This window comes from Prinia subflava, chromosome 19, assembly GCF_021018805.1.
Source record: "Prinia subflava isolate CZ2003 ecotype Zambia chromosome 19, Cam_Psub_1.2, whole genome shotgun sequence".
Classification (NCBI taxonomy): Eukaryota; Metazoa; Chordata; class Aves; order Passeriformes; family Cisticolidae; genus Prinia; species Prinia subflava.
In genome coordinates this window covers 6,252,434-6,276,956 of record NC_086265.1, presented here as the reverse complement: position 1 = coordinate 6,276,956, position 24,523 = coordinate 6,252,434, and the positions used below count along the sequence as shown (strand labels likewise).

At 43.9% G+C, this 24,523-nt stretch overlaps 1 protein-coding gene across 20 annotated transcripts in view; it reads right to left on the bottom strand.

Annotated features, from left to right (window-relative positions):
- The window catches only part of FBRSL1 (fibrosin like 1), a 499,827-nt gene that overhangs the window by 344,239 nt on the left and 131,065 nt on the right, over nt 1–24,523 (bottom strand). For all 20 annotated transcript variants that reach the window (XM_063415667.1, XM_063415668.1, XM_063415674.1 and 17 more), the window contains exon 2: nt 20,947–21,147. In XM_063415667.1, the coding sequence (XP_063271737.1) occupies nt 20,947–21,147 (201 nt within the window). The remainder of the gene's footprint in view (nt 1–20,946; nt 21,148–24,523) is intronic.

Sequence of the window (24,523 nt, the reverse complement as noted above, 5' to 3'; positions counted from 1 at the left end):
AATACCAGGTGCCTGAATCACTGCCCACCCTGCCACCTCCCCAATTTATTATATTTTAAAACACAATTTATTCTTGTTATATTATTTAGATTATTATTTTAATTAAATAACAGAACAATCCACAGCAGTAGGGGTTAAGCAGAACCCTTCTAGTTTTTTCCCTCTCTCCCTTCCCTAAGCAGGGCTGGTACAAAGGGGGAATGGCTCAGTTCCCTTTACCAGACCTGTCCTGAGCTGGTGCTCAGACCTCATGGTGGGGCAGCCCTCCTCATTTCCCCACAGCAGTGCTCCAAGAAGGGCAGCACAGCAATTCTGCTTTGCCTCACTGTCAACTCTGTTGAAAAGCAGCAAAGCAGGAAGGCTTTGCTTCATTCTCCACTGCGCAGCAATAAATTGACACAGCACAGCTGCAGCCTGCTCAAGCTGAAGGAAGGAAGAAAACAATTTGGGGCTCACATCTGTGCAGCAACTATTACGAGAAGCCACCCATGTCTGTTCCACCAAAGAACTGACCCAGCTATGCAGTTCACTTCTGCTGATGACATTAGGTTTAGGAAATGCTCAGCATGTTTATTTTGCAAACAGCGTTTTGCTTGGAAATTACAAAAGAATCAGAAGTGCCACTTGCTGTTAGACAACATTATAATGCAAAATGAAGCACAACCATTGTGACAGGAGAACACAGTCATTAACTCAAGAGAGTTGGCAGTCTTCTGATATTTAGTAGATTTTCCTCAAATTCAACACCCTGGAGTCTTGGAATCTGAAAAATCTGAATTTTCTTCCTTTCATAAAGCCTTTTTAGCAGCCCTCAGAACTGCAGGATTTGAAAGTTGTGTACTTAAATGGCAAGTATAAAGATTTAAATATTTTATGCTGAAGTATCATCTATTTTGAGGACAATATTATGATTCTGAACATTAGGTTTGATAGCTCTGAACAACCAGCATACAGGCCTTTCTTATCTCTAGATCAAAATCCAAATCTTTCATTGGTTTATCTTTTTATGACAGTTTATGACTGCTTACAAAACAAAGACACAGGAATTCTCAAAGCCATGGGCCTAACTTTCATTTTTGTTAGAGCTGCACAATTGTGATGATTTGCAAACAGTTGTGACTGATATCAGAATAATGCAGAAATCACGATCAACTAATTCTTACATAATAAAGCGGTCTTTTTAACTTTTAAAATCCATCTCTGATCTGAAAGTACTTCTGCACTTTGAGGATATTCACAAGGGGTTTGTCTGTGTTACTGTAGAAGTACCCAGCATTATTCTTGAAAATCTTCCTGTCTGGAAAATGTGTTTTCCAAATAGAGCCCCTGAGAAAGACACATATGGATCTATCCAAAATCTGGTACTTCTGTAAGGAGTCAAATGGGACATGTCAAGTGGCAGAGGAACAAATGGAGATGGTCACATCCTTGAAGGGGCACCAGCTAAAAACCACCGAAGACAACACAAGATTGGCAATCACTTACTGTCTTCATGCATCACTTATCCTAAGAACCAGAAGCTCAAGAAAAGTCAAATAAAAAAGAAATCAAGATAAATAACCCAAGAATTAGCACCTTGCAGTATATTTGGAGTGCCCACCCTTTCTAGAGATATGCTGGGTTTATTTATATGGAATATCCCCCCTGGCCAGGCCACTGACGGGAAACATCAGCAAGTTGCCAGGACTGAGATGAATGAAACTTAATGACAAATGGGGGGAAAGCCCAGAACATTGATTCCTTCTGCCTTGCCTGGTTTGCCTGCACAGTGATAGTGCCACAGTCCTGTCAGTGCTGCTCACACTAATTAGATCTGCATAGCCAGAGTGGAACGTATTAAGGTTAAGAAAAAAAATTACCCTCTGAACCCACTGGTACATATCCAGAGGAACTATTCATTTAAACTTCAACTTAAGTATTTATCTTTGTGTGCTGAAGTCCAATATACCTCATTTTCAATTTAACCTCCCCTCTTTTATGCTTTGTAGAACTTGTACAAGATCATTTATGCAGAGACTTAATATTTATAAAAAATTCAAGCAATTGGAAGAGCCAACATTTCAAAGGGTCAGCAATCAATGCACACAACCCCCACTGCCCTTCCAGCAGGAGAGACATAGACACAAACTGCCAAGTGCAAGGTAGGAGATGTTCTGGATTTCACAGCCCTGGCACGGCGAGGGGAGGGAGAGCTGCAGAGGGGAACACACAGGTCAGTAAATGCAAAAATAACTCCTCTGACTGCAGCCAGTCTCCAACACTCACTGGAGTCACTGGGGCAGCCCACAAGGCAAGGCAGTTCTCAGGGAGGGGCAGACAGGAGCCATGGTGGGGAAATACAGCATTCCATGCTCGGAATGGGGATGGGAACCTGCCCTGCTCTGCTCCCCTGGAGCTCCATCTCAGCGTGCTCATCTGTGCCACACTTCCCTTCCCAAGAAGGGCTGCTCACCAGAGAGAGCACAAACCAGCGTGTGTCAGCCTGATGGACCCACCTCCTCCTACTTCTTTTATTTTAGGAGTAAATCAGGGCTCCATCATCCAGAGATATCTTCCAAGTACAGACAAAAAAGCCTACGTATCTTGCAGGCTGCATCCAGCCCATGGGTGCAGTTGTAAAGTCACCACCCTCTCCTCTGCTAAGCAGCACTCAGTAATTCAAAGCAAAACCCAATGTGAAATCCCCACAAAAACCTAACAAGGTACTCTCAAAACCTTCGTTTTTCCAAGCTTGATTTTACAGCACTTTGACAGGGTCCAGAGACTACCATCTGCACCCTTTACCCACCAACATCCACCATTTACATTGTTTTGTAAATCTGTTTATTAAATCTGACATGCAGATTTAATAGCTTTATATTAGGTGTGTTCTGAAGGGAGCCTGAAAGTCAAATCCTAGCACTCCCAGCACGTGGAAGGTCAGAGTGGCTCCTTTTACAGGCATCCCAGTCTCAGCAATATTGGAATATGTAACAGTCACAAAATGCCAACCTACAACTTCTGTGTGTAATAGGAAGGTGTTATGCCTGGCTTGAGACATAGAACAACTGGGAGCAAAGTACCTTAAATAACCTGCTGAAGGTCATATGGGGATCCAGAGATGACCCAAATGCCTCACTTGAGAAACCACCTTTCTTCTTGCTATGATTAAGGGGATTTTCATGCAGTATAAATTAGGGTGAAATATTTCTTTCCAGTGGAAAAACCCCAAAACTACAGGTACACATAAACATCAACTTTTAATCATTTCAAGAAGCCTTGTTTAGAGGTAATATTGTAGCCACTTACTTACAGTAGTAAGACACAGTATAAATATGCAGTAGAACAAAATTACTTAATTAAGGAGGAAAGCAGCACATGAAATTCAGAGTGCCTGCCTCAAAATTAAAGATAAAACTATTTCAGCATGACAAACAATACTAGAATTGTACTTTAGTAGAAGCTTCCTTAATTTCTTTGCATCCTCTCCTTCATTCCTTCTCCCTCTTATCCCTCTTCTGTGCTGATATGCCCAGAGAGCTGGAAACTCTCAGTGAAAGGCCAACAAAAAATTTGGAGCAAATGGAATGTGAGATTTCAAATACAAAGTTCAAATATTAACATGCAACAGCATTTCTTTTCCTTGTTTGGGTTTACACTGAGTAGAAATTAATTCCCTTTCCTGAAGGGAGCCAAGTGGGCTCTCAGCGTCATACGTGACAGCAATCGTATAAAAACAATAAATTCACAAAGCTTACACGCAATACTTGATCCTAAAGCTCTGTTCCAATGTGCATAGTTCTATAAAGTAAAGGAAAATTAAAGCAATTTGCCCACTTTGTGTGAGCACCTGCCTTGTCCAAAAGCCGCCTCTGCTGCCGGCGCTGCGGCGCGGTGTCACGGGCAGCACGCTCGGAGCCCAGAGCTTACTGAGGCTTTGCAGATGGGAGATAAGCAACACTTTATAGTTCACTCAGATGTAGATTATGAGCCAGGGAAAAGAAAGCTTAAGAGGTGAATGGCTTCTTTTGGCATTAGCTGAAATCTCTGTATAGTCTCCAAAGAAAGCCGACAGCGAGGTCAAGCTACAGTATGGGAATTCTACAGTCAATAAAAAGCCCTGTTTTTTAAGCTCTGAGTCAGAAAAATTCAATGTGGATGACCACTTACTGAAAGGGTCATCATCCAACAGAGAGAAAATTGCTAGAGCAACAAAGAGCCCAGAAGTATTGCTCAGTTTATAGAAACCACAGAGAAGGATGAATTCTAAATCCGTCTCCTCCTAGTATTAATCTAGTTTGCCTCCAAGGATCAATTTATCCAGTAGAAACTGCATTGTGATGGTGCAAGCAAGTTCCTTCTCCAAAATACGAACTTGAACTATAAAACAAAATTGTTTTATGACTATGCAGACATGGCATAGTTATATTTATGGCATGCAGACATTTACGTATTTATTTAGCACTGACAGCTCCAGCACTGCATTGACAATCAAAAAGGACAGATGGGAGTTCTTGTCCCAAGATGGTTTTATTTCAATTTTCCTCCATGGAGCAGCTTTATTTTTGCTATTCTCCAGGTGACTGCACTGTGTGTTGGCATTCTCAGGATGTTTAGAGAATCAGAGCTGAAGAGGACCACTCACAGATTTCCTGAGGATTTTCCTCTCAGGGAGGAGTTTCAATGCCCCTCACATGAGGCTACACCTGCACCAGCACTGCCAGGGAAACATCAATCCTGACACAGCACTAACCTTGCCCAGGCTCTCTCCTACCAAGAACATCAAAGCAATGCCTGAACAGGCTCCTCATGGATCCTGTGGCAGGACTTCCCAGGCATTAAACGACTCACTGTGAAACAAAGCCAGCTCAACGAGTCTTGTAGCAGAATATCCCACTGCAGTGAAATAAAAACCCCTTGTACCTGAAGGCAGAGATCCCTCCCCTACAAGAACAACTTTGTGCAATTTCCCCCCTTGCTGATTCTCATTCTCAAACCAGTTATATCCTTCTGCTCCTCATTGCTCACACTCCTGCTCCCAAAGCAAGGAATTTGCTTTGCTAATTAGTGCCATTAGGGAAGATGGGGAACACGAAGCCCAGATTAAAAAATTGCTCAGGCTGGGTTCTTAGCACTTCACCCTTGTGATATATCCATGTTGTAAGCTCTGCACTGAACAGCACTTGACTCAGCCTCAGTTTGCAGCAGAGAGAAATTAATTGCAATCTAATAGGATTCAAATTGGTACAAGGGATCCCATCATTACGGGACAAGACAGAGTAAAACCGCAGAACATTAGCAGCCAGCAACGGCTCCGGTCAATGCAGTGGAACAGGCAACACCATGCCTCAGACATGATGAATTGATACCTCAATAATTGTAATTTATTAGTCTGTGCTGCTGAACTAGCCTACGAACCAGGTGGGAACGGGCTGAACCTACGCGGTGTTTGCGGAAGGAACAACATTCCTTTTGCAAGGTCTAACTTGAAATAATTTTACACTGAAGTGAAGATGTGTCAGCTTAATTCAAGCAGCAGTTATGTGTACTGAAGGATGAAAGTGTAAATCAGCAGCAGACTGGGGAGCAGAAAGCTCCTGATATCAAATGTCAGTGGAGCTGCTCCCTTGCTCTGCAATCTTTGACAAGTCACTCGAACCTCTGGTGCCTCAATGAAGGCAGGTACAGCACTGGGGCAGGAGCAAGATTCCCATCACAGGCCACATTCATCCTCTGTGCTTAGACCTGAGGTAAACTGCAGTCCCTTCCTCGCTGTGTTTAAAACTGACACTGCAGTTAGTACGTGAGACTGGCCCGTGGATATTTAAAGTCATGTGTGACAAACAGGCTTTATGTAATGAATTACGCTTAAGCTGCAAGAGCAAACCTGACAGACATGCACATGCATTCACATTCACACAAAGCCCAACTGTCCCACTTCCACATGAGCAGCTCCACGGGAACATCTACAAAGCAAAGCAAAGGTTGGGTTGTGACATGGATGAATGCACCCACAGCGATTCCCTTCCAGGTAGCAGAGCCCAAGGTTCACAAGCTGCGATCCCCACGGGCCCGTATTCCTGCTCCTCCTCTCTGCTGAAGCCTCTGCCACTGAACAGTCATAGCTTCTTGCTAAATGAGGCAATCAGCCCCATGCCTAGGAATGCCTCACTCCCCACAGATTTTGCTGGGCAGGCAGAATTTTAAGACTTTGGAATATTTTCCAGTTAGTCTCAGCAAACAGAATGCAAGCCACCAACACCGGAGGTGCCAACACAACCCACCAGCAGCTGCTATTTCCCTCCCATCTTCTGTTAGGGAAAATCTTTGGGATGCCAAGCCCCCTGAAGCTCAGATCTGCCACCCTCACACCCGGTTAGACCTTGACAATTCCTTTTGCCACTTCCCACGTGAGGTCAGGGAGGAAAGCAAAGGGCTCCTGCACTCACTGCAGGGGGACCAGAAGACCACATGAGAGGTGGAGGTCTGGGTCTCTGAGCTAAGGGCAACACATAAATAAATGCCACTTCTGGGAAGAATAAAAGAAATGAATTAACACTCAATTGCAGAAGTTTATTTTTCTTGGCACGCCTGTTTAGCTCACTGCAATCAGCTCTAGTTTCATTTCATACTTTAAGCTCATCATCAAGTGTGGCTATTTCACAGCAGTAGCTACCTGAGCCCTATTTCAAGCTTCCTTAACTGGATCTAGTCCTTCCTAAAGCTACCTGAGAAGCCAGTTACCAAAGACAGAAAACCACAAAATTACACATTCAGTACTTCTATCCAGCTCTTCACCCTAGAAGACTTTTAGAGGGTTTATAATTAAGAAAATGGTTAGGCTTAAAAACTGGCTCAGCGAGTTTGCTATCAAGATCCTTGCCTGGGTTTGTACTATGGAAACATCCTCAGTACTCACACCTAGTTCTCAATCATGAGATGATGATTAATACCAGCATTAGATCATCCTCAGCAATTGCCAGAGCTTTCTGCAAGGTTCTTGCTGGATTAAATCATTGAATAGTGCTCAGCACCTCTAAGCAAGCCCTTGAAACCTGATGCTGGCATCCATCCTGGGCACCTGACCTGGCACATTCATCTGGCATGATGCAGGAACACTGACTTGGATGGAGTCACTTCTCTCGTGTCATCCATCTGAACCAGCTTGTTGTGCCCTGAGTCAGCTCTGAGCTGATGTGCCAGTGCTGCTTCCAAATCCAGACCAGTGGATGATGAGGATCCTCAGCCTAAGGCTGGGCCCTGGAATCTTGCAAGACCCAAACTCCTACAGCAATGACCTCCTCTCCTCCTTCTTTAGGTTGAAAAAATAGTGTTGCATTTTCCTGTATGATATTAAATAATCATCATGTCCCCCACTACTTTTCTTTTGTGTACTGCAAACATTTTAAAGATGAAGTAAAAATTATTTTCTCCCTATTACAGATAAGCAGCCACACAAAGGATGGCTAAGCAATTAATCCTCTTGCCCAATAATCTAGTAGCACAACTTGGCAGCAGAAATCCTTTAAACTCAACAACTTTACCAGCTAGCACTATTGGCAAGAACATGGCCTCTCCTCCTCTCCCAGACAAAGTTATTTTTTGAGGAGAACAAAGAGAAGGTGTTTTAAAATTATGCGTCTGGAAATATAAGAAAACCCCAACTCAGACACCAAGTACCATCACGCTAGAGATCAAGATTCATATTTAATAAAGAAATAAAAACATGTACAAGTTAATTCCTTTCAGAGTGACTACTAGATGAAAGACACTATCTGATAGTGAAAAATAATGTATCACTTGCTGAATTTTTATTTTAACATATATAGTTTGGCAATGGAAACATCTTTTGGATATGTAGAAAGAAAAGATTGACTCCTACTGATTAAATCCTAATTCTGTCAGAACAAGCTCCAAATCAACAAGTGTGTCAATACTTAAGTAGGAATTAACTAAGGGCTCCCATTTGTGTAGTTGTGTTAACAGCCTTTGCTGCATGCAGCAAATGAAAAAGCCCTTCAGCTTTTCAGCAGGTTTAGCAGATCCACCTCAGGCCATTCCAGCACATCTCTGAGCAGCAGGATCCACCCCAGCAATGCAGGCCACGTGCTGCTGAGTGCTGCAAAAACCCTCTCCCCTCCTACATCCTGCAAATAAATACAGCTGAAGCAGTAGAAATTCCTGTTATTGCCTATGTAAGTTACAGACATTCTGCCAAAATAAATAAATAATAACCATTAGGAAAACGAGCACATGATGCCACAGAAGGAAGCCTCTGGAATGATCAGAAATCCGATTTTGAGTCTCGTTAATGGAGCACAATAAACATCTTAAAACAGCTTGTACATTTTATGTGCCTGGATCTATCAAAGCAGAAGAAAGACATTTATTCTAGTGAAAGGTATCGGAATAGGAGACCAGAAATCAGAGCAAACTTGGTATGTGGGATCTGTGTAAATGCTGAAGTGAACGAGGAGCACATTGCATCAACAAGTCACTGGGGTTTAGGCTCTCAACAAACTGAATCCTTATGGGGGCAACTTCAGCCCCAGCCAACCTGGACTTGGACACTCCCAGCACAGTTTATGCTCTTTTGTATTTTTTATTCATAGGAAGAACACATGCCTGTGTTCAGACTTCACAAGCACCAAGCTTCAAGCCACTGAAATAGAACACTCTCATAGAACAGCAATTATTTGTAATGACCAGTTATCATGGGACTGTGAATAAATTCCTATTCTTAAAGTACAGTGGCAGATCAGTAAATGCTGAGATCCAGAGTGGTGATAATTGTATAACTGAAGAAAAGTTAAGAAAAAAAAAATGCAATTCAAGCAGTTAGGACTCAAAAGCTGCAGGAATAAAAATGGGGTTTTGAAATCATCTTTACAAAGCTATGTGATAGCTGGATGAACACAAAGCATTATAAAGATAGCCAATTCCTGAAAAATATTATTTCCCTGTTTCTTGGGTCAGTAAAATCCCTACTAACTACCAAAATATCTGCTTCTGGCTGTGCCTTAGGCTGATGTCTATTTGACTTGACCCAAGGTTGTCAGACAACAATGCAGTTCCTACTAAATAACACACACACACACAAAAACCCAAACAAACAAACAAACCCAACAACAACCACACCAACAAAAAAACCCACCACAAAATATACTACTGTTTTGGGTTTTTTTCCTCTGGGACAATGCAGGCTTTGTTACATCTGCTATTACAACGTGCCTGTAACAATGTTCTCTAACAAGCAGCCCTAAGGTCAAATATGTTCCTTGATCAATTTACTCGAGGTCCCTGGTGCTGCTGCTGTGGGTAGACTGTCTGGGGGGAAAAAAATAATCCCTTTATTTCTTTGCTTCACTATAAAGGAAAAAAAAAAGCTGTCACAAAGACATTTTTCTTCTCCCTCTGCTCTTGACAAGTCAGGTAAACAGGGAGGGAATACCCAGCTGTAAGAGGACAGCATTTGTACAGGCATATAAACCCACACTGTTTATTTATCGAGCTACTCAATGCAGCAGGATGATTCAGAACAAGGCTAAGGGGACTGGGAAGATGTCTTAGCAAAACACCTGCAGTACTTTGCATGAGGACAAATAAAAGGCACTCTGGATGCGAGAGTCTGTGGTCATCTTTGTACAGGAATTTAACAGTTCAGTACATTGCTGCAGTCAAATAACTCTGACAAGCAATAGCACTAATTCACAGATGCTCTCAGCAGTGCAGTCATCGCATTAACCCTCTCCCAGTGTTCTCAGCAAAGCTGTGACTGTTGGTCTGGTTTTGCTCAGCACACCAGTATCAACCAGTAAGTAATAGCTGTACCCAGAAAAGCAGATTTGACACTTGCTACAGGAATCACTTCAGGCTTGCATCAAGCAGCAGGAAAGGAGTTAATCTCACTGGCCACAATGCTGAGTACCACTCTTACTCATGTCTGACTGCGTGGCTTTAGTTTCATACGTTGTGATTTATTTATCTTCACTCTGTGTGAGGGTTTTAGTCACAGACTGGCACCAACATTAACAGGCACCATCCCATTCAGCCCCCCAACCTGGAGTGACTCTGGGGCTCCACGTGCCTCCAGTTACTTGTGGGAGGTTCTAGGGATTGTCTTTGCTTATTCCCTATGGCTGATTCCCATCCCTTCTGAACAAACATGCTAATTCCTGCAAACAGGCCCTTTAAAGGACACTCTCCTCCAAAAAAAAAAAAATTTACTCTTTGCTAATGGCCTATAAAGGATCTAAATAAAGCCTGAGCTGTTCCTTACTCATGCATAACTTCATTGCTTCTGTTCCCCTCACACCCTACCCAGTTGGCATAATTTGTAGAAAGGTTTTAGCATGGACAGTTGAAACACCCACATGCTGCCTGAACTAAAAAGCTGAATCCTAGAGCCACTTTCTCCCTCTGTGATAGCTAAACATGGCTTTTATTTTGATTACACCGGTCCCATCTGCACTGTCACTTTCAACCCATGAAGACTGAACTCCAACCACACCCCCACAGAAATTAAGACAGCATCTCACCCAACACAACGGCTAGAGAAGGTTTAAAATCTGGCAGAACTTCAACCTTCACATTGCATACAGCCAGAATAGAATTCCCCCTAAAATAGAAGGCTCCACATGTAAAAACCCTAAGTCACCACACACGGTAATTAATTAGCACACACCTTGGCGTGCTCCATATCAGTCATATACAATGTCATATACATTGACAAAGGACAAGCAAGGGCCACAAAGAAAAGTTGGCAGCTTCTTCCAAGACCACGCATTCCCACTGGGGTGCCATGCCCTGAAACAATTTTAATCCATCTTTCTCTTTAAGCAGAGACAGCACTGCCACTGACGATGATACGACAGTGACAAAGGAGGGCTGAAATTCAGACCCAAATTGTTATTCCCCTCAGCTAGGCAGTTATGCACAAGAAACACTGCTTGTAAACACTTCTTTGTCAAACACTCAATTACAAGCTGCTTTATGAACAAAATGAGGCAGTCGCAAGGAAAGTGAGAGACGAAAATGGATGGGGAGGCAATCTCCAGTGGCTCACAGCCATCACAGCACCACGGCCCAGAACGCTGCAGTCCCTCTGACAGAGGGCATGGGCACACGGTGGGAAAACACCAAACCCAGCTCTGCAGAACGGGGTTTGGGGTTTGAGGACCTCAGCTTTGCTCTGCTGTCACGGTTATTTCCTATGTGGTAAGGAAAGAATGACTGGTTCATTTTTACATCGTCGCTTTCTGCAGTCTGAACCAGGAGGAAAAGGAGCACGTGTACAAATGTGGAACAAGTTCAAAGCCCTCAGTTCAGGCAACACTGGCAGTAAGACTCTTTGTGTCATCCCCATTTACACCTCTATACACTGAAATTGCTCTGTATGAGCTAAAAAGTAACTGGAAACTGGAACATTCGTTTTTTTCATGTTAAAGCTGCAGATGTACTCCACAATGTCCAGCTGAGCCACCTCCAGCTTCCAGCCTGAAACACTGAAGCTCTGACTCCAAAGAGGTATTTCTGACTTAATCTACAGCCAATAAATCTCATGTTAAATTATAAAATATTGCCCTAGGACCAGTTGAAAGTTTTGAGAACCAACAGAAAAACAACTTCATGAGATGTAGTACCACTTTCCAGGAGGCTGCAATGTTACAGCATCACAGGGCTGCTCATCATGGCATTGTTACTCAAGCTGCCCTGGACAGCACCTCCTACTTGATCCATTACCTTGTCCCTGGATTCTTTTAGCAATATTATTCCAGTGGAGAAGATTTCCCCTGGAAAGAGGTTTTTCCTTGTTTTCACTATTCAATTCAGTGAATCAAGCAGAGCTGTAAGAGGAAACATTAGAGAACAAAGTGAAACCCATTGCTAATCTTCAACTTTAGCAATGGATCTGCAGATGAAGGAAGCATTGAGCCCGTGCTCCTTCCCCTAGAGCTGAACTGAAACCCTTTAACCAAAACACACTGGAATGGGGAAGAAAAGGTGAAGATAAAAGATCTGTTTTTAAACTAAAAAACCTGCACATATTTACACAGTTGACTTTAGACACCAACTTTCAGAATCCATCCAAAAGAATACTTTGCTTTGCAATTTCAACAACTCCAACTGCAGAAAAAGCAAAATTGAAGGAAAACTACTAGAAAGAAAAAAAAAATCCCCAACTTCTGCATATAACAGTAACAAGAATTTACAAATATAATTCCTAAAGTTAACACAGGAAACCTTGCTAGGATTTTTTAATAAATTAATGAAATAAAAATTTAATAAATTAATAAATTAATAAGGCTCAACTTCAGAAAAAAATGTAGAACCAACTTAGAGTGCTAGTAGCTGGAAAAACCTACATATAGATAGGTGAAACCTATTTCCCATCTTGAGCTAAAAGATACATAAGCAACTACACCTCAGGATTCTCCCAATCACTAAGTTTGGAAGAGCTTTAAATCTATCACAAACCCCTGCTGGCTTTATTTAATTTTTATGTTTCTTTAAGACAAAACATTTGGGAAAACAGACTGATTCTGCCAAAACAATTGTGCAATGGCATTCACCTGCATAGCTACTAATAACCTTGCTTGAAGGAAAAATGCAAGTGCTTATTTTACCTAAGAGATGCCTTCAAAGCAAAGCTGTGCTCACTCAAGCCGTGTATATCCTCAACAGCTCGTGTAAACCATCCATCAGGCAGAAGTAGGAAAATTCTCTCCCTCAAGAATCCACACAGCAAGAGGCTGAGGGATGTGGGTAACACTGCCCCAGGCTGCAGTTTGGGAGGCGAGAGCAACTGAGAGGTGGAAAACAGCATCAGCTTTGATAGGCTTCCACAAGGAAAGCCAAGTCAGCTGGAGCAGTGCCACCGAGTGACTTCAGGCAGAGACTGGCAGCTGCCAAAGCAATCCTGCCACAGCTCCTGGCACACACTGGGCATCCCAGCAGCCTCCTGCAGAAGCTGAGATCCACGGCCAGCAGTCAGCAAGGACAATTCTGCACGAGGGAAGCAACAGCACCTCGTGAAAAAGGTATTTATACAGCCACATGTGACATTGGGATGTCATTTTGTTTGTTTTAAATCAGCTCAGGTTTAGACTGGAGTGGTGCAGATGTTTTAGTCATCATACTGATAAGTGTGCTAGGAGAAGAATACTGGCTGTCTGCATCAGTTGTGCTTATTTCCAATAAAAATACCTGTGATCATCCCAAATATCAGACATGGTGCAAGCAGAGGAACAGAGGCTACAATTAGGTAACAGATCCCAGCCTCTTCTGCAAAGTTAGCAGAAATATTGGGCAGCTAGTGCTTAAATCAAAATGAAGTAACCTTTTAGATGCCTCTTCTCCAAATCAGAACAACAACATCCAAAAAGACTGTGGCTTCTTCAGGGTCCTAGCTTCTCCTGCAGCATCCACACTGAATTCAGGAATAAGGTCTCTACACACCTCACAGGACACCTGGAACACATCTTGTCTCACAGCTATGAAGAGATGTACAATAAAAACCTCCAGCCAGGGCTCTGAATCTGTTCAAATAGCCAACACTACTCCATTTCTCAACTTGCTAAAATCACAAGATCTAACAGAAGTGCTCTGTTTTGCTACCTTCTCCAAAAGAAATATACAAATAAAACAAAGAGGAAGGAAGAAGGAAAAGAAAGAGGACTAAGTGCATTGTGTCAACAAATTATATTCAACAGAGAAAAAGATACAAGTGGTTATAGCTTCCTGTAAATTACTTCATGTAATTAAATCCCCTTCTCTAAATTACAGACCATTTAACTCTTCTTTTATAACAATGTAACCAGTGACCACCAACAACCTTTTTTATAGTATGTAATGCCATGTAAGTTGTTAGCAATGAAATTTCCTTTTTATTTCTCCCTTTCAAAAGAAGCTGCTGTAATGAGATTCATTCATAGCTACTTACAGACTGTCACCGAAAGACAGGATCGCCTTGTTTCCCTTAATTCTGCTCCTCTCTGAGGTTATATTTAAGCAAATGTGACCTAAAGTCCTTATCAGTCATCTAAATGCAGGCAGAGAAGTTAAAGGTGACCAGCAAGAGTTTTAAAACACGGAGCTTGTAACTGGTTTGATTCTCCACAGCATCCCTTCCTAACACTGCACCAGCGGGGCTCAACTATCCTCCTACCACTTGAATTTCTGACCTGTCCTAGCTCTGAAACCACCTCCAACATCAGGTCAGGACTTGTTTGCAAGCCCCTGCTCGCTGGGGCGAGCCCTGCCCGATGGGAGCTGCTCTGAGCAGCTTCCCCTGGGAAATGCCCGTGTGTGCCCCCAGCTCTGCCTGGCTGGGCTGCACCGGGGCTGCAGCTGCTGCACTGCTCCCCTGCAGCCACTGCAGGCAGCCCCAGCACAGGAAACACTACCAGCACCCAATGCTTTTACCACTGTGCTCTCCAAATCTATTCAAACACGCCCTAAAAGTGCCAGCAGCCACCTGGAGGCCTGAGCTCCTCGCTGCTGCCCAGATGCTGTGCAGTGGGAGAGGTGGAATTTTGGAAGGCAGTGCTGCAGGAAAAGCCTTGGGTCTGGCTGTGAACACGGCGTGGTTGATGCTGTAACAGCAGCAGTCTGATCCCTAAATGCACAGCAGGGAACAGAGTGGCAAGGCAGTGCAGCACTGCATCCCCAAGCCCTGCCTGCTCTGACACCCAGAACAAATCCCCACTCAAGAAAAGGCCACAGCAGTGAAATGCTGGCCAGGTGAGCCAGCCCTGCCCAACCCAGCACAGGCACACCAAGGAGCTGCACTCAGAGGCAGCTGAGCCTCTCTAAAAGAGCTCTAGGAAAACAGGGACAAGTGGGGCACATGGAGCAATACTGGCAAGGGAGGGTCAGCTTCAAAAGGAGAACTCACTGATCCAGACAAGCATGCATTTCACTATTCAGTGAAAAAGACAAAGCCACCTTCTTTAACATATCACACTTCCAGCAGCCAAAACATGCTTTACATCATTGTTTAGAAAATAATATTTGCAGTGCAGTAAAATCCAGCATATGCTTCTGTTTCATTCTTCAGCATTAGTCTAAAAATAGTTGGACACCTCACAATTCTAATAAGCATGATCTCTTCGATGTGTTTCCCTACCAGAACTGCAGAGGGTTTTGAAATACATTTTTTCTGGCTTAAGCAAAGGCCGCCTCCTGTCACAGTTCCCAGAGGGTTTATGGCACTGTTTTGCACTGCTCCTGAAGCAGTGTGTTACAGAAATCTGTTCTGGAAGCTGGGCTGTAGCTCTCCAAAGGTGGCTGCAATCCCATGATGAAGTTACCTGTGCCACAGGTGTAATGCAGACTTTAATGGGCTAATGTTGGTACAGCATTTTAAACAAACTGCAAAGTTCTCCCTCTGCTGCAGAGAGGGCTCTGAAGCCATTTCAAGAATCTCGATGAATTCTTGGATAAATTTAGCAAAAACAACATCACTTCTTTGTAATAGCAGGGTTTCATTTGGGAAATAAACATCCACTTTTTATTTACAAAGGATTTTTCCTCCTCCTGCCGCTGCTGTGCTGTGCCCACAGCTTCCCTCTACTTTGATCCAGAAAACAGAATACCAAGTGCCTAACCAGGACTTAAAGCAGATTTTTAAATTAGTTCCTGACAGTGCAAACAGATTGCTATTGATTGAAACGAGGCTGATTTTAGGCCTTGGATTAGCAAACCTAATGCCTGGATGCTGTGCTGCCCATTTCAGAGCTCTGCCCTGCTGTCCCCAGGGTTCCCAGGCAGCTGTGCAGCCTCTGCAGCCGCAGATTAGCGTGCGAGAGCGGGGCAGGGCCATCTGTGGCTGCGCCTGCAGCCCTGCTCAGCTGGAACAAGGGCCTCCTCCCAAATCCCCGGGGCCAGGACCCTGCTCTGCACCCTCATGAGGAGCTTTGCAGCCAGCCAGGCTGCTCCTGAGTTTAGGAGGGAGAAGTTTGGGAAGGCTTTGGTGGAGCTCGCCAAGCCCGGTGACCTCCACTGCCAGCCGCGTCCTATCTGGATGGAACCAGAGCTCTGGGGGAAGCCAAAGCCCGGCTTTCCCTTCCAGACAGCCTGGCTAAATTCTTGCACAGAGCTCCACATAAGTAATGGCACCACCCCATCAGCCCTGCTCTCCCAGCAAACACAAATGCCTACTTTAAAAAAAAAAAATCAGTGCAAGAGCTTTCGTGTCCAAATTGTACCTTCTCGTACTTACAAAGGTAGAAATGGATCCTGCTTTTAAGCAACATTTTGCTGATTAAAAGAAAATGGACTTTTTTCCTCTTGCTTTGTTGTTTAGTTTCAAAGAACGTTTACATAACAGTATCTGCTAACAGAAAAGGGTAACATCAATTAGAAACAAAAAGAAACTAGTTTGTATAATTTCAGCGTTCAAAAGCAGTGAAACGCAAACACCAAAGCAGCACACACCAAACCAAACCAATCCCCAAAACCCACATTAAAGGCAACCTTTCTTCTTTTTCCTTTTCCTCTAAGCTATCTGCCTAGAACTCATTGGGTTTTAGTAGCTTGAGACACTGAAGGTAACAGAGTAAGTCACTGCTATATCTCTCAGACACAATTCAGCCAAATGCTGCATTATTAAGACATGGAAGAACAGGCATATCCATGTCCTCTGGCTAAAGACAAAGACTCCAAAGGTTATTTTTCAGACTCGCTCTCCTACATGGCTGCTGAACCTCAGCTAAGGAAGGGACATTTCAGTCTCTGAACTGTGCACCACTAAGCACACACTGCCTCCAGCCCACCAGTGGCTTCAAATCCAAGCATGATGAATACTATTTATCATTATCTGAAAAATACAAGGAAAACTCAAGCAGCTGCATGGTCCTATTGCCCAACTGTCAGCACGAGCAATATGATGCCAAGGGAAATTTTCCACAGTATTTCATTATCCAGACGAGTTTCTAGACCATTTCTCTCTGTCTTGGAAAAGGCCCCACAGCCCTTCAGTACCACCACCACACACAAATGGGGCCAAGGGTATGTAAATGGTTTGAAAAGGAGCTATCAATTTTCACCTAGACATCAGAAGAAACCACATGCATCCTGGATGGAAAAAATGACTTCGTGTATCACCTTTGGCCCAGATCAGCAGTATCCCAGAGCACAGCCCTCCTGAGGGGCAGGGAGGGTGTTACATCCATTAATGAATGTTGGATAACGAGATGATGAGCATCACAGAGAAACCACATGAATGGGTAATCAAACTTGTGAATGCAATTTAGCAGTTCCAGTCCAGCATGAGGCACCGGCAGCGCTCAGCAGTTTGGGGAAGGCTGGGCACAGAATGAGACCCGGGAATTAGCTGGGCACAGAATGAGACCCGGGAATTAGCTGGGCACAGAATGAGACCCGGGAATTAGCTGTGCTTTCCCTCCCTCCAGGAGGCTCTGCTGAAGTCACAGAGATGTCACTCCTCCGGAGCAGCACCACCGTGTCATCTCCCCTGCCCTCTCCTCGCAGGCTCCAAACCCAGCACGCTATTTATGAGCACTGAGTATGTGCTGCACCACCCCGTTCTCCTCAGTTTCTCCAAGACTCTCCCTCATCTCGGGTGATTTAAACAGTGGGTGAGAAAAGGAAGGAGGAGGTGTAAGACACTAATCTTCGTGACAAATGACTATTTGCAGAACACTGTGTTATTACAGCCGCATTTAACATCTAAATATATTCAACACACCGTGATGCTCGCAAGCTGACTAAACAGAGAGCTTGAGGTTAAGCTAGCTGGAAATACCAGCGGCTCTTTCCCATTAGCCCCAACTCTTTTCAGAAGGTGGTCATTGTACAGAAAGGGCAATGGGTCCTAAAGCCCAGAAAAAAGGAAAAAAAAACCCAAAACGCCAACTGTTCTACATCCACGGTGCTCAGACATTCAGAGGAATAAGCAACTCCGAAAATGAAACCAGAAAAGAGAACAACAGCTCAGCTAAAGTTAATCAAAGACTGACTCAAACTTCAAAGAGTGACTCTCCAAAAACCAGAAGAATGACACAGGATGCATAAGGGAGCACTGGAACTAAGTGGTTTCATCTTATATGTACCCCTTACCTAATCTAATCAAATTATCCATCTGACCCTATAAATCCCTTTGAGAGGTGATGGGCTGCCATCCCCCAGCACCACTGTCTGCAGGTGTGGTGGGGATTCCTTTCCCCCAACCCCTGGGTTAGCTTTGGATGTGGCCTTTTGAAAAGGCAATGACTCAACCTGCAAGGAATGCTCCTGTGCTGGAGGCAGTCCCAGCCTTCCAGAGGGGCTGGATTTACTGCAGGCCACTCTGGCTACACCAAAATACAGCTTTAAACACTTTCTCACTCCTCCACATGATCCTGACAACTGCAAGAGCTTTTGTTGATTCCCCACTGTAGAACAGCACTTTCAAGCCAGCACCTTTCCTGTGTAGATGTGTTGAGAGCAGCCCCAAACTCTGACAAATCTTAGACAAAAGGACCTAGACTGTTTGAAATGCCTTTTTCTCCCTCTGCTTAGTTACAGCAAGAGATAAATGTGTTTGAATGATTTTCATACACAGTTGGGAGTAATAGGCTGGAAAGGACAGATTGGTTCTTGCAGCCCTCTCCCCATAGCCCGAGGTACAGAGCAACCAAATATTCAGGAGCGATAGCAATCTGGAAGCTTTGTCAAATGGAGTGAAGTATAAATCTAATTTTCTAAACAAAGCAGACAACCTGGCACTGAAATCAGCTTACCACTTTACACCTCTCTACAAGGATTAGCAGAATGCCATAATTATAATGCCCAATTTGATTTATTAGAGGAGGCTGAATGGAAAAGATGACAATTCAGTAGCATTGTGAAGAGAAGGGATGAGAGTAGAAGGAAAGCTTCAAATTGAACAGTAATTTCTAAGCAACATCTCAATATAATTAGCATTAATTACAGTAAGCTATCCAAATTAGGTATAAATCTATGTTTAATAATCCTGAGATGCAAAAATCTCCCCCCAAATTCCAGGAAACTTAATATTACAGCCAATTTGTCTAGACAGCTTGGCAGGAAATGCCAAAATTCTAGGTGTGAACCTTGTGGTTCCTAAAAAGAAGTAAAAATTATTGAACTTGTCTGTATCATTTGCATAATGAGTTTGAACTAAGAATAGCCTAGTCTGTGTAGCTTAGATTTTGCTGCTACTTTCATCAACCTTACAGACCTCCAAACTTGTCTGGTTTTCACAACTGTATCAGCTAGGATAATAGCAGGTATTTAAAAAACCTCCCTTTCCAGCAAGAGAGGAATTCGAAGTGACTTATGTAAAAATGCACCATGTATTAATGAGTCACTCATCACAGGTTTTCTTTTATACTCTTTGTGCAAGCTCCTCACTCTTTTTCGAGTTTGTTACTTATCCTCAAAGGTTGAAAAAAATAAACAATGGAAGTTGAATTCAGATTTTTATGAATGTGGCAGCAAATCCCCTATTTAATCACTGATGGCAGCCAAATACTACTCAGAAGAAAGAAGTTAAAACGTCCTCATTTTTCAAAGCTGAAATACCAATAAACTAAATATTTGGTAAACTAAGGCAGCAGAGTACAAGAGAAATCAGAGTCTGCCAGTGCAACAACATCTCTTACCCCAGAGGCTTCTGTGGAAGCGCCATGAAGTCCCTAGTGGACACAACTATGTGAAACTGAGTTTTAAATTTCATGTAGAAGATGGCACTGTTAACAACCTTTCCTGGTGCAGGAAGAGGGAACCTCCCCACTGTCTCACACATCCACGACTATGCAAATCCCTGCGATGCACTGGATTTCCTGCACTGTAATTTTAGAACTGAAGAAACAACTTTCACCAGACCATGAGAATTTCTAACTTAAAATGTGATGGGTCCTTCTAAATCAATATGGTGAAACACAAAAGAGTATGTGGTGGAGAAGTTATAGTGGAGGGTTACACGACATAACCTTCAGCATCTTTTTAAATGTTAAAGTATTGCAAGTCTGAAAAAACATTTCCAGTAACTGGACAATTCAATCTTTGGCTGTCTGGCACACACACAGGATTAGTTTCATGGAACAGAAGGTGGCTTGAGTTAAGCAGCTCTTTTTCTGCAGGAGAAATGGAGAATAAAACCCACTTTTTCATCTCAGTGTGTTTCTTAGCTTGGAACAAACACTGGAAGGTCAAGTACACCGGTGTTCCCACTGGCTGCCACTTGGCACCCCGTTAAGGACAACTGGGAAAGCGTCCACAGAGAGATGCTGCTGTGCCATGGGGATTGCCAAGCCATGAATGCACACTGAGTCACTAACAAAGCTCCCTGCTGGGCAGCAGCTCAGTGATAAAGAGCCTGCCAGCCACAGCGCCTTTGCTTTGTCACCTGCCCCTCTGTACACACTGTGGAGTCTCTGGGATAATTCCCTCCAGCGTGACAGCTCTTCATTCAGTAATGCTCTACCACGTTTTAGGAGGGTACACAGGAAAGACTGCGCAGAGCACAACTTACTGCAAAATGACTTTCCACTTCTAAAATACTTGAATAGTCTCTCACCCTCAACACTCTGTTCTGGGGCTAAGTGAAACTCAAGTCACGAGATGGACGTAGAAGTTTGCAACTTCCAGGTGCACACTGCCCACCACAAATCCTCCAAAGGAGGTTATGATGTGATGGGTGATTTCTACTTGTGTTCAAGACCACAGGGGCCACAAATCTACCGTATGAATCTCTGCACTGTCTCAAAGCTCAGGACACGAGGCAGGTCTGCTCCTTCCTTCCTGCATTACTCAGCACACCTGGCTTCCACTTCACCTTATGGTGAACACAGGATTTTTGCACTTGGCCACAGCTCCTCTAAGAAGCATTGTTTTCACCAGCAAAGGTCATTTAATGGACAGCCTCACCCACCAGCAAGGCCAGCATTTGACAGCAGCCAATGCTGCGACAGTGGCTTCGGATGAGAAGCATTTCCCTACCTGCTTGGACAGCTTCAAGGGGAGTTTCTTCTTCATCCGTTCCTTGCCTCTTTCTGCCTCTCTCTCGGAGCTCCCCGCATCATTGTTATGGCCATTTTCACTTGGCTCAGCAGATACACAGTTCTCAGATTCTCTAGGTTTCTTGCCTGGATGCCTCTCCCATTTCTCCTTCCGCTCCTGAGGCTTTAGTGACATGTCCTTCTGTAAAGGAGATTAAAAAAGAGAATGGTAAGTTCTTTGTGGCTGCCTTTAAGCATTAAGCTGTATAAATATTGAATAAAAACACAAACAAGACACCATGTATCTTTCCAGAGACAACTTAAGATGGACAATTAGGCGTGCACAACGTAAACAGTAATTTTAGATTAGATTAGGATGAATATTCTCTATGTGTTTGATTAATTTCAGTGATGCTGGAACTGGGTATGAAAATGAGCTCACTTCAGATTAATTCCGAAACCATACATCAACAGCACATGAGCAAATCAGCATCCTGAAGGGAAGCCTTAAACTGCTCAACTGAAACAAAGGTGGCTTTTATTTTGTTTCTGATCTGAGAACTAAACGTAGCAGACCCCCCTTGGGGCTGACAGTCTCTGATTCACAGCAGCATTCATATGGAGAAAGGCACTTCTAAAGCCCTACCTCGAATTCCCTGAGCCAGAGAGATCAATGGGATCCAAACACACAACAGAGGTTGAACACTTCTAAGTGTGAAGTGTCTGCCCTGAACCAGGCTGTAACACACAATCTAAGCACAGTTTAAAAGCAGGAATGTCATGTCACAGTGATTAACACTGCAAGTGAGATCAGAGAAGGGAATCACTCCTGCTATCCCTGGCAACTCTGAGCACTGGAAGCTGAACTCCCAGTGCCACTGCACCAAACTCTCTCCACACACCGTGTGGAACAGGAGTTGAAGAAATAATCTGCCAAATCACTGTGACATTGGGTCACTGCAGCCAGATACGATTTTACCTTATGTCTTTTATTAACTACTCAAGAATAAAAACTGAATTCTTACGGGAATGCTTTGCAGGAAATCTATTTCAATTATTTTTGTAATACCCTAAAAGCACTGCTTACTATGCCAAAATGTAGCCACAGATATTTTGCTAAATGCCTCACTTTTGACTCAAGCAGATACATGACAGGTATTTGTAGCTTACATGAATGGAGATCACAGTACAACTGCTCACATCAATGCACACACCTTCAGTACTGCAAAAGAGCTCATGAAAATCATTAGCTCTCTAGTCTCTCAAAAACTGAAGCCCAACAAAAAAAAGAAAATTAGGAACTGGAATGAAATGCCCTGCTGATTGCTCCAGATTACTTCCTCCCCCTCTCCTTTAATTAGTGAATTGACTGCCTCAGTGTGCAACATGCTGATTCCACTCCAAATCACTCACTTGTTTAAAGTTACCCTTCCCTGGGAAGTGAGAGGATGCACTGGCACTTTAGGGTCACAGACACACTGAAATTAGAACCCAGGCAATAAAATACAGCTGTCTCCAATTGCAGCCCAGGCTCCCAGACAATCTGCCAGCACCCAGCCTCTGTACACCTGGCACAGGAGTCCTGTGGGGCAGGAGGCTCCTCTTGGAGCACACACAGATATATCTATTTGCAAAAGCCCCAAAGAAACAACTCTTCCACCAAAATTAAAATAACCAGCATTGTCTTGGAGGCACAGAACACACCTCAGCTTGCTAAGGCCATTACTAGGAAAAGAGTAAGGAAAATACCTGTCTGGCATTATTCTCCATGAATGATAAAGGAATATAAATCAGTATTTAGCTGCTCAGTTTGGTTTTTAGGTTAAAGATAACACTTTAAAGCAGCAGTTTAAGATGCCAATTGAAGAAGGTCATATTGTGCTGGTTACTGGGAAGCTACTGAGATAAAAATCAAAATGCTAATCTTCAGTAACTAATCAAAACCTTGTCACGTGGAAACGATATCTGCTAGCTGACATTCAGCAAAACATTAGAAATAGGAAAACCACAAACGTGCACTTCTTCACAAAGCCAGATGCAGCCTGTGATGTGACAGCAGGTGCAAGGAAGATGCTGCATGAGGTGACAGGGAGCCGTGATGGGGGAGAAAGGAGGATGGGGCAGGGAAATGCCACCACCTGAGAGCACCAGCAAATCATGCACTCCTGGCTTGAGGGGCAATACTCACTTCTAAGGATGCCTTCAAAGCCAATAAATTATCATTTTGGTTTAAACTCTGGTTTCACGTGGTGGTTGGGCCTTTGTTAATGCTTTAGGGAAAGTCTTCCCTTGGTACCCACAGCACATTCACTGCAGGTTTTCAGACGATTCCTTTCACCACAGAACTGCCCTGGAAATCTGTGTTTTTCTCCTTACTGAATCCTACAAAATTCCCTACCTCGAAATGCAGCTTTTCATCCCTATTTTGTCTGGAGATTTAAGGCTCGCCTCATCGCTGAGCTACTAGCAAAATTAATTCATGAAATACAGTTACAGCTGGATCAAAGCCAAAGAAATAATTCATTCACTTGTAGTGCCATCCAAGAATCTCGAGCACTTTCCAAACAGCCCTGAATTAAGCCCCAAGGCCGAGGCTGCTCCTGCCTCCAGCAGGGCGACAGTGGAGGGGGACCTGGGCAGCCACAGGGACAAAGCCACCTTCTTGTTTGTGTGACAAGAAAACCTGCTCCAGAGTCCTTTTTCTCCCTCTCCTCTCAGCAGAGGACACAGCTCACAGGACTTTTTCCTGGGAAGGCAGGACACTGAGCTCAGCTGCCCTTGTTGGCAGAGGGTGACAGCAGGGTGTTCTCTGGGCTGCTAAATGCAGACCTCTGCAGCCTCAGGCAGAGAGCAGGAGGGGGCTAATGGGGTTTCTGTTCTTGCCTCCTTTGTTTCCTTTCTATTTGCTCTACTGAAAGAGCCTTCCAGTGATTGCTCTTTTACTAAAGTTTATGACCTCCAAGTTGGGGACCTCACTTAGCACAAGAGCTTTCTATTTTTGGATGTGCATCTGTGCTTGTGCACAGGCAATCGCTGGAAAATTTAAGCAGAAGATACAGTACATCACACGAGTGGACATTTATTGATGCACCTTGACTGACTTCAGTCCAGAAATCCCAGCCTGCAGGTGAGACTGGCCTCCTGACAAACTGCCCCACTAGAGCCTTCCCCCCAGGCCAGCCCAGAGCAGCAGATATTGTCACCCTCTGCACATCAGGTAAAACCTGGCAGATCCACACAGTGACAGTATCTGACAGGTCTTCACATCAGCCTTGTGGTTTCTGCCCAGCCCAGGAGTCTGCAGACCTGACTGCCTTTGCTGTCACAGGTCCAGCAAATCCCCTTTTCCAGGGAAGGCTGAAGATCCGTTCTCCAGAAACGAGACTGCTAAATCTTGCTCCACAATACAGAAAACTGTTTTGTTCCTTACTACTCATTGCTTCCAGGACTGTCTCCTACCTGTCCTCACTTCAGAATTTCTCTGACACCTTCCAGGGCAGGCTACAGCCTCTCCATCTGCAGCCCCTTGTCTGTCTGGGCTGCAGATGGAGTGCAGATGGTTCTAATTGGCTGCATGG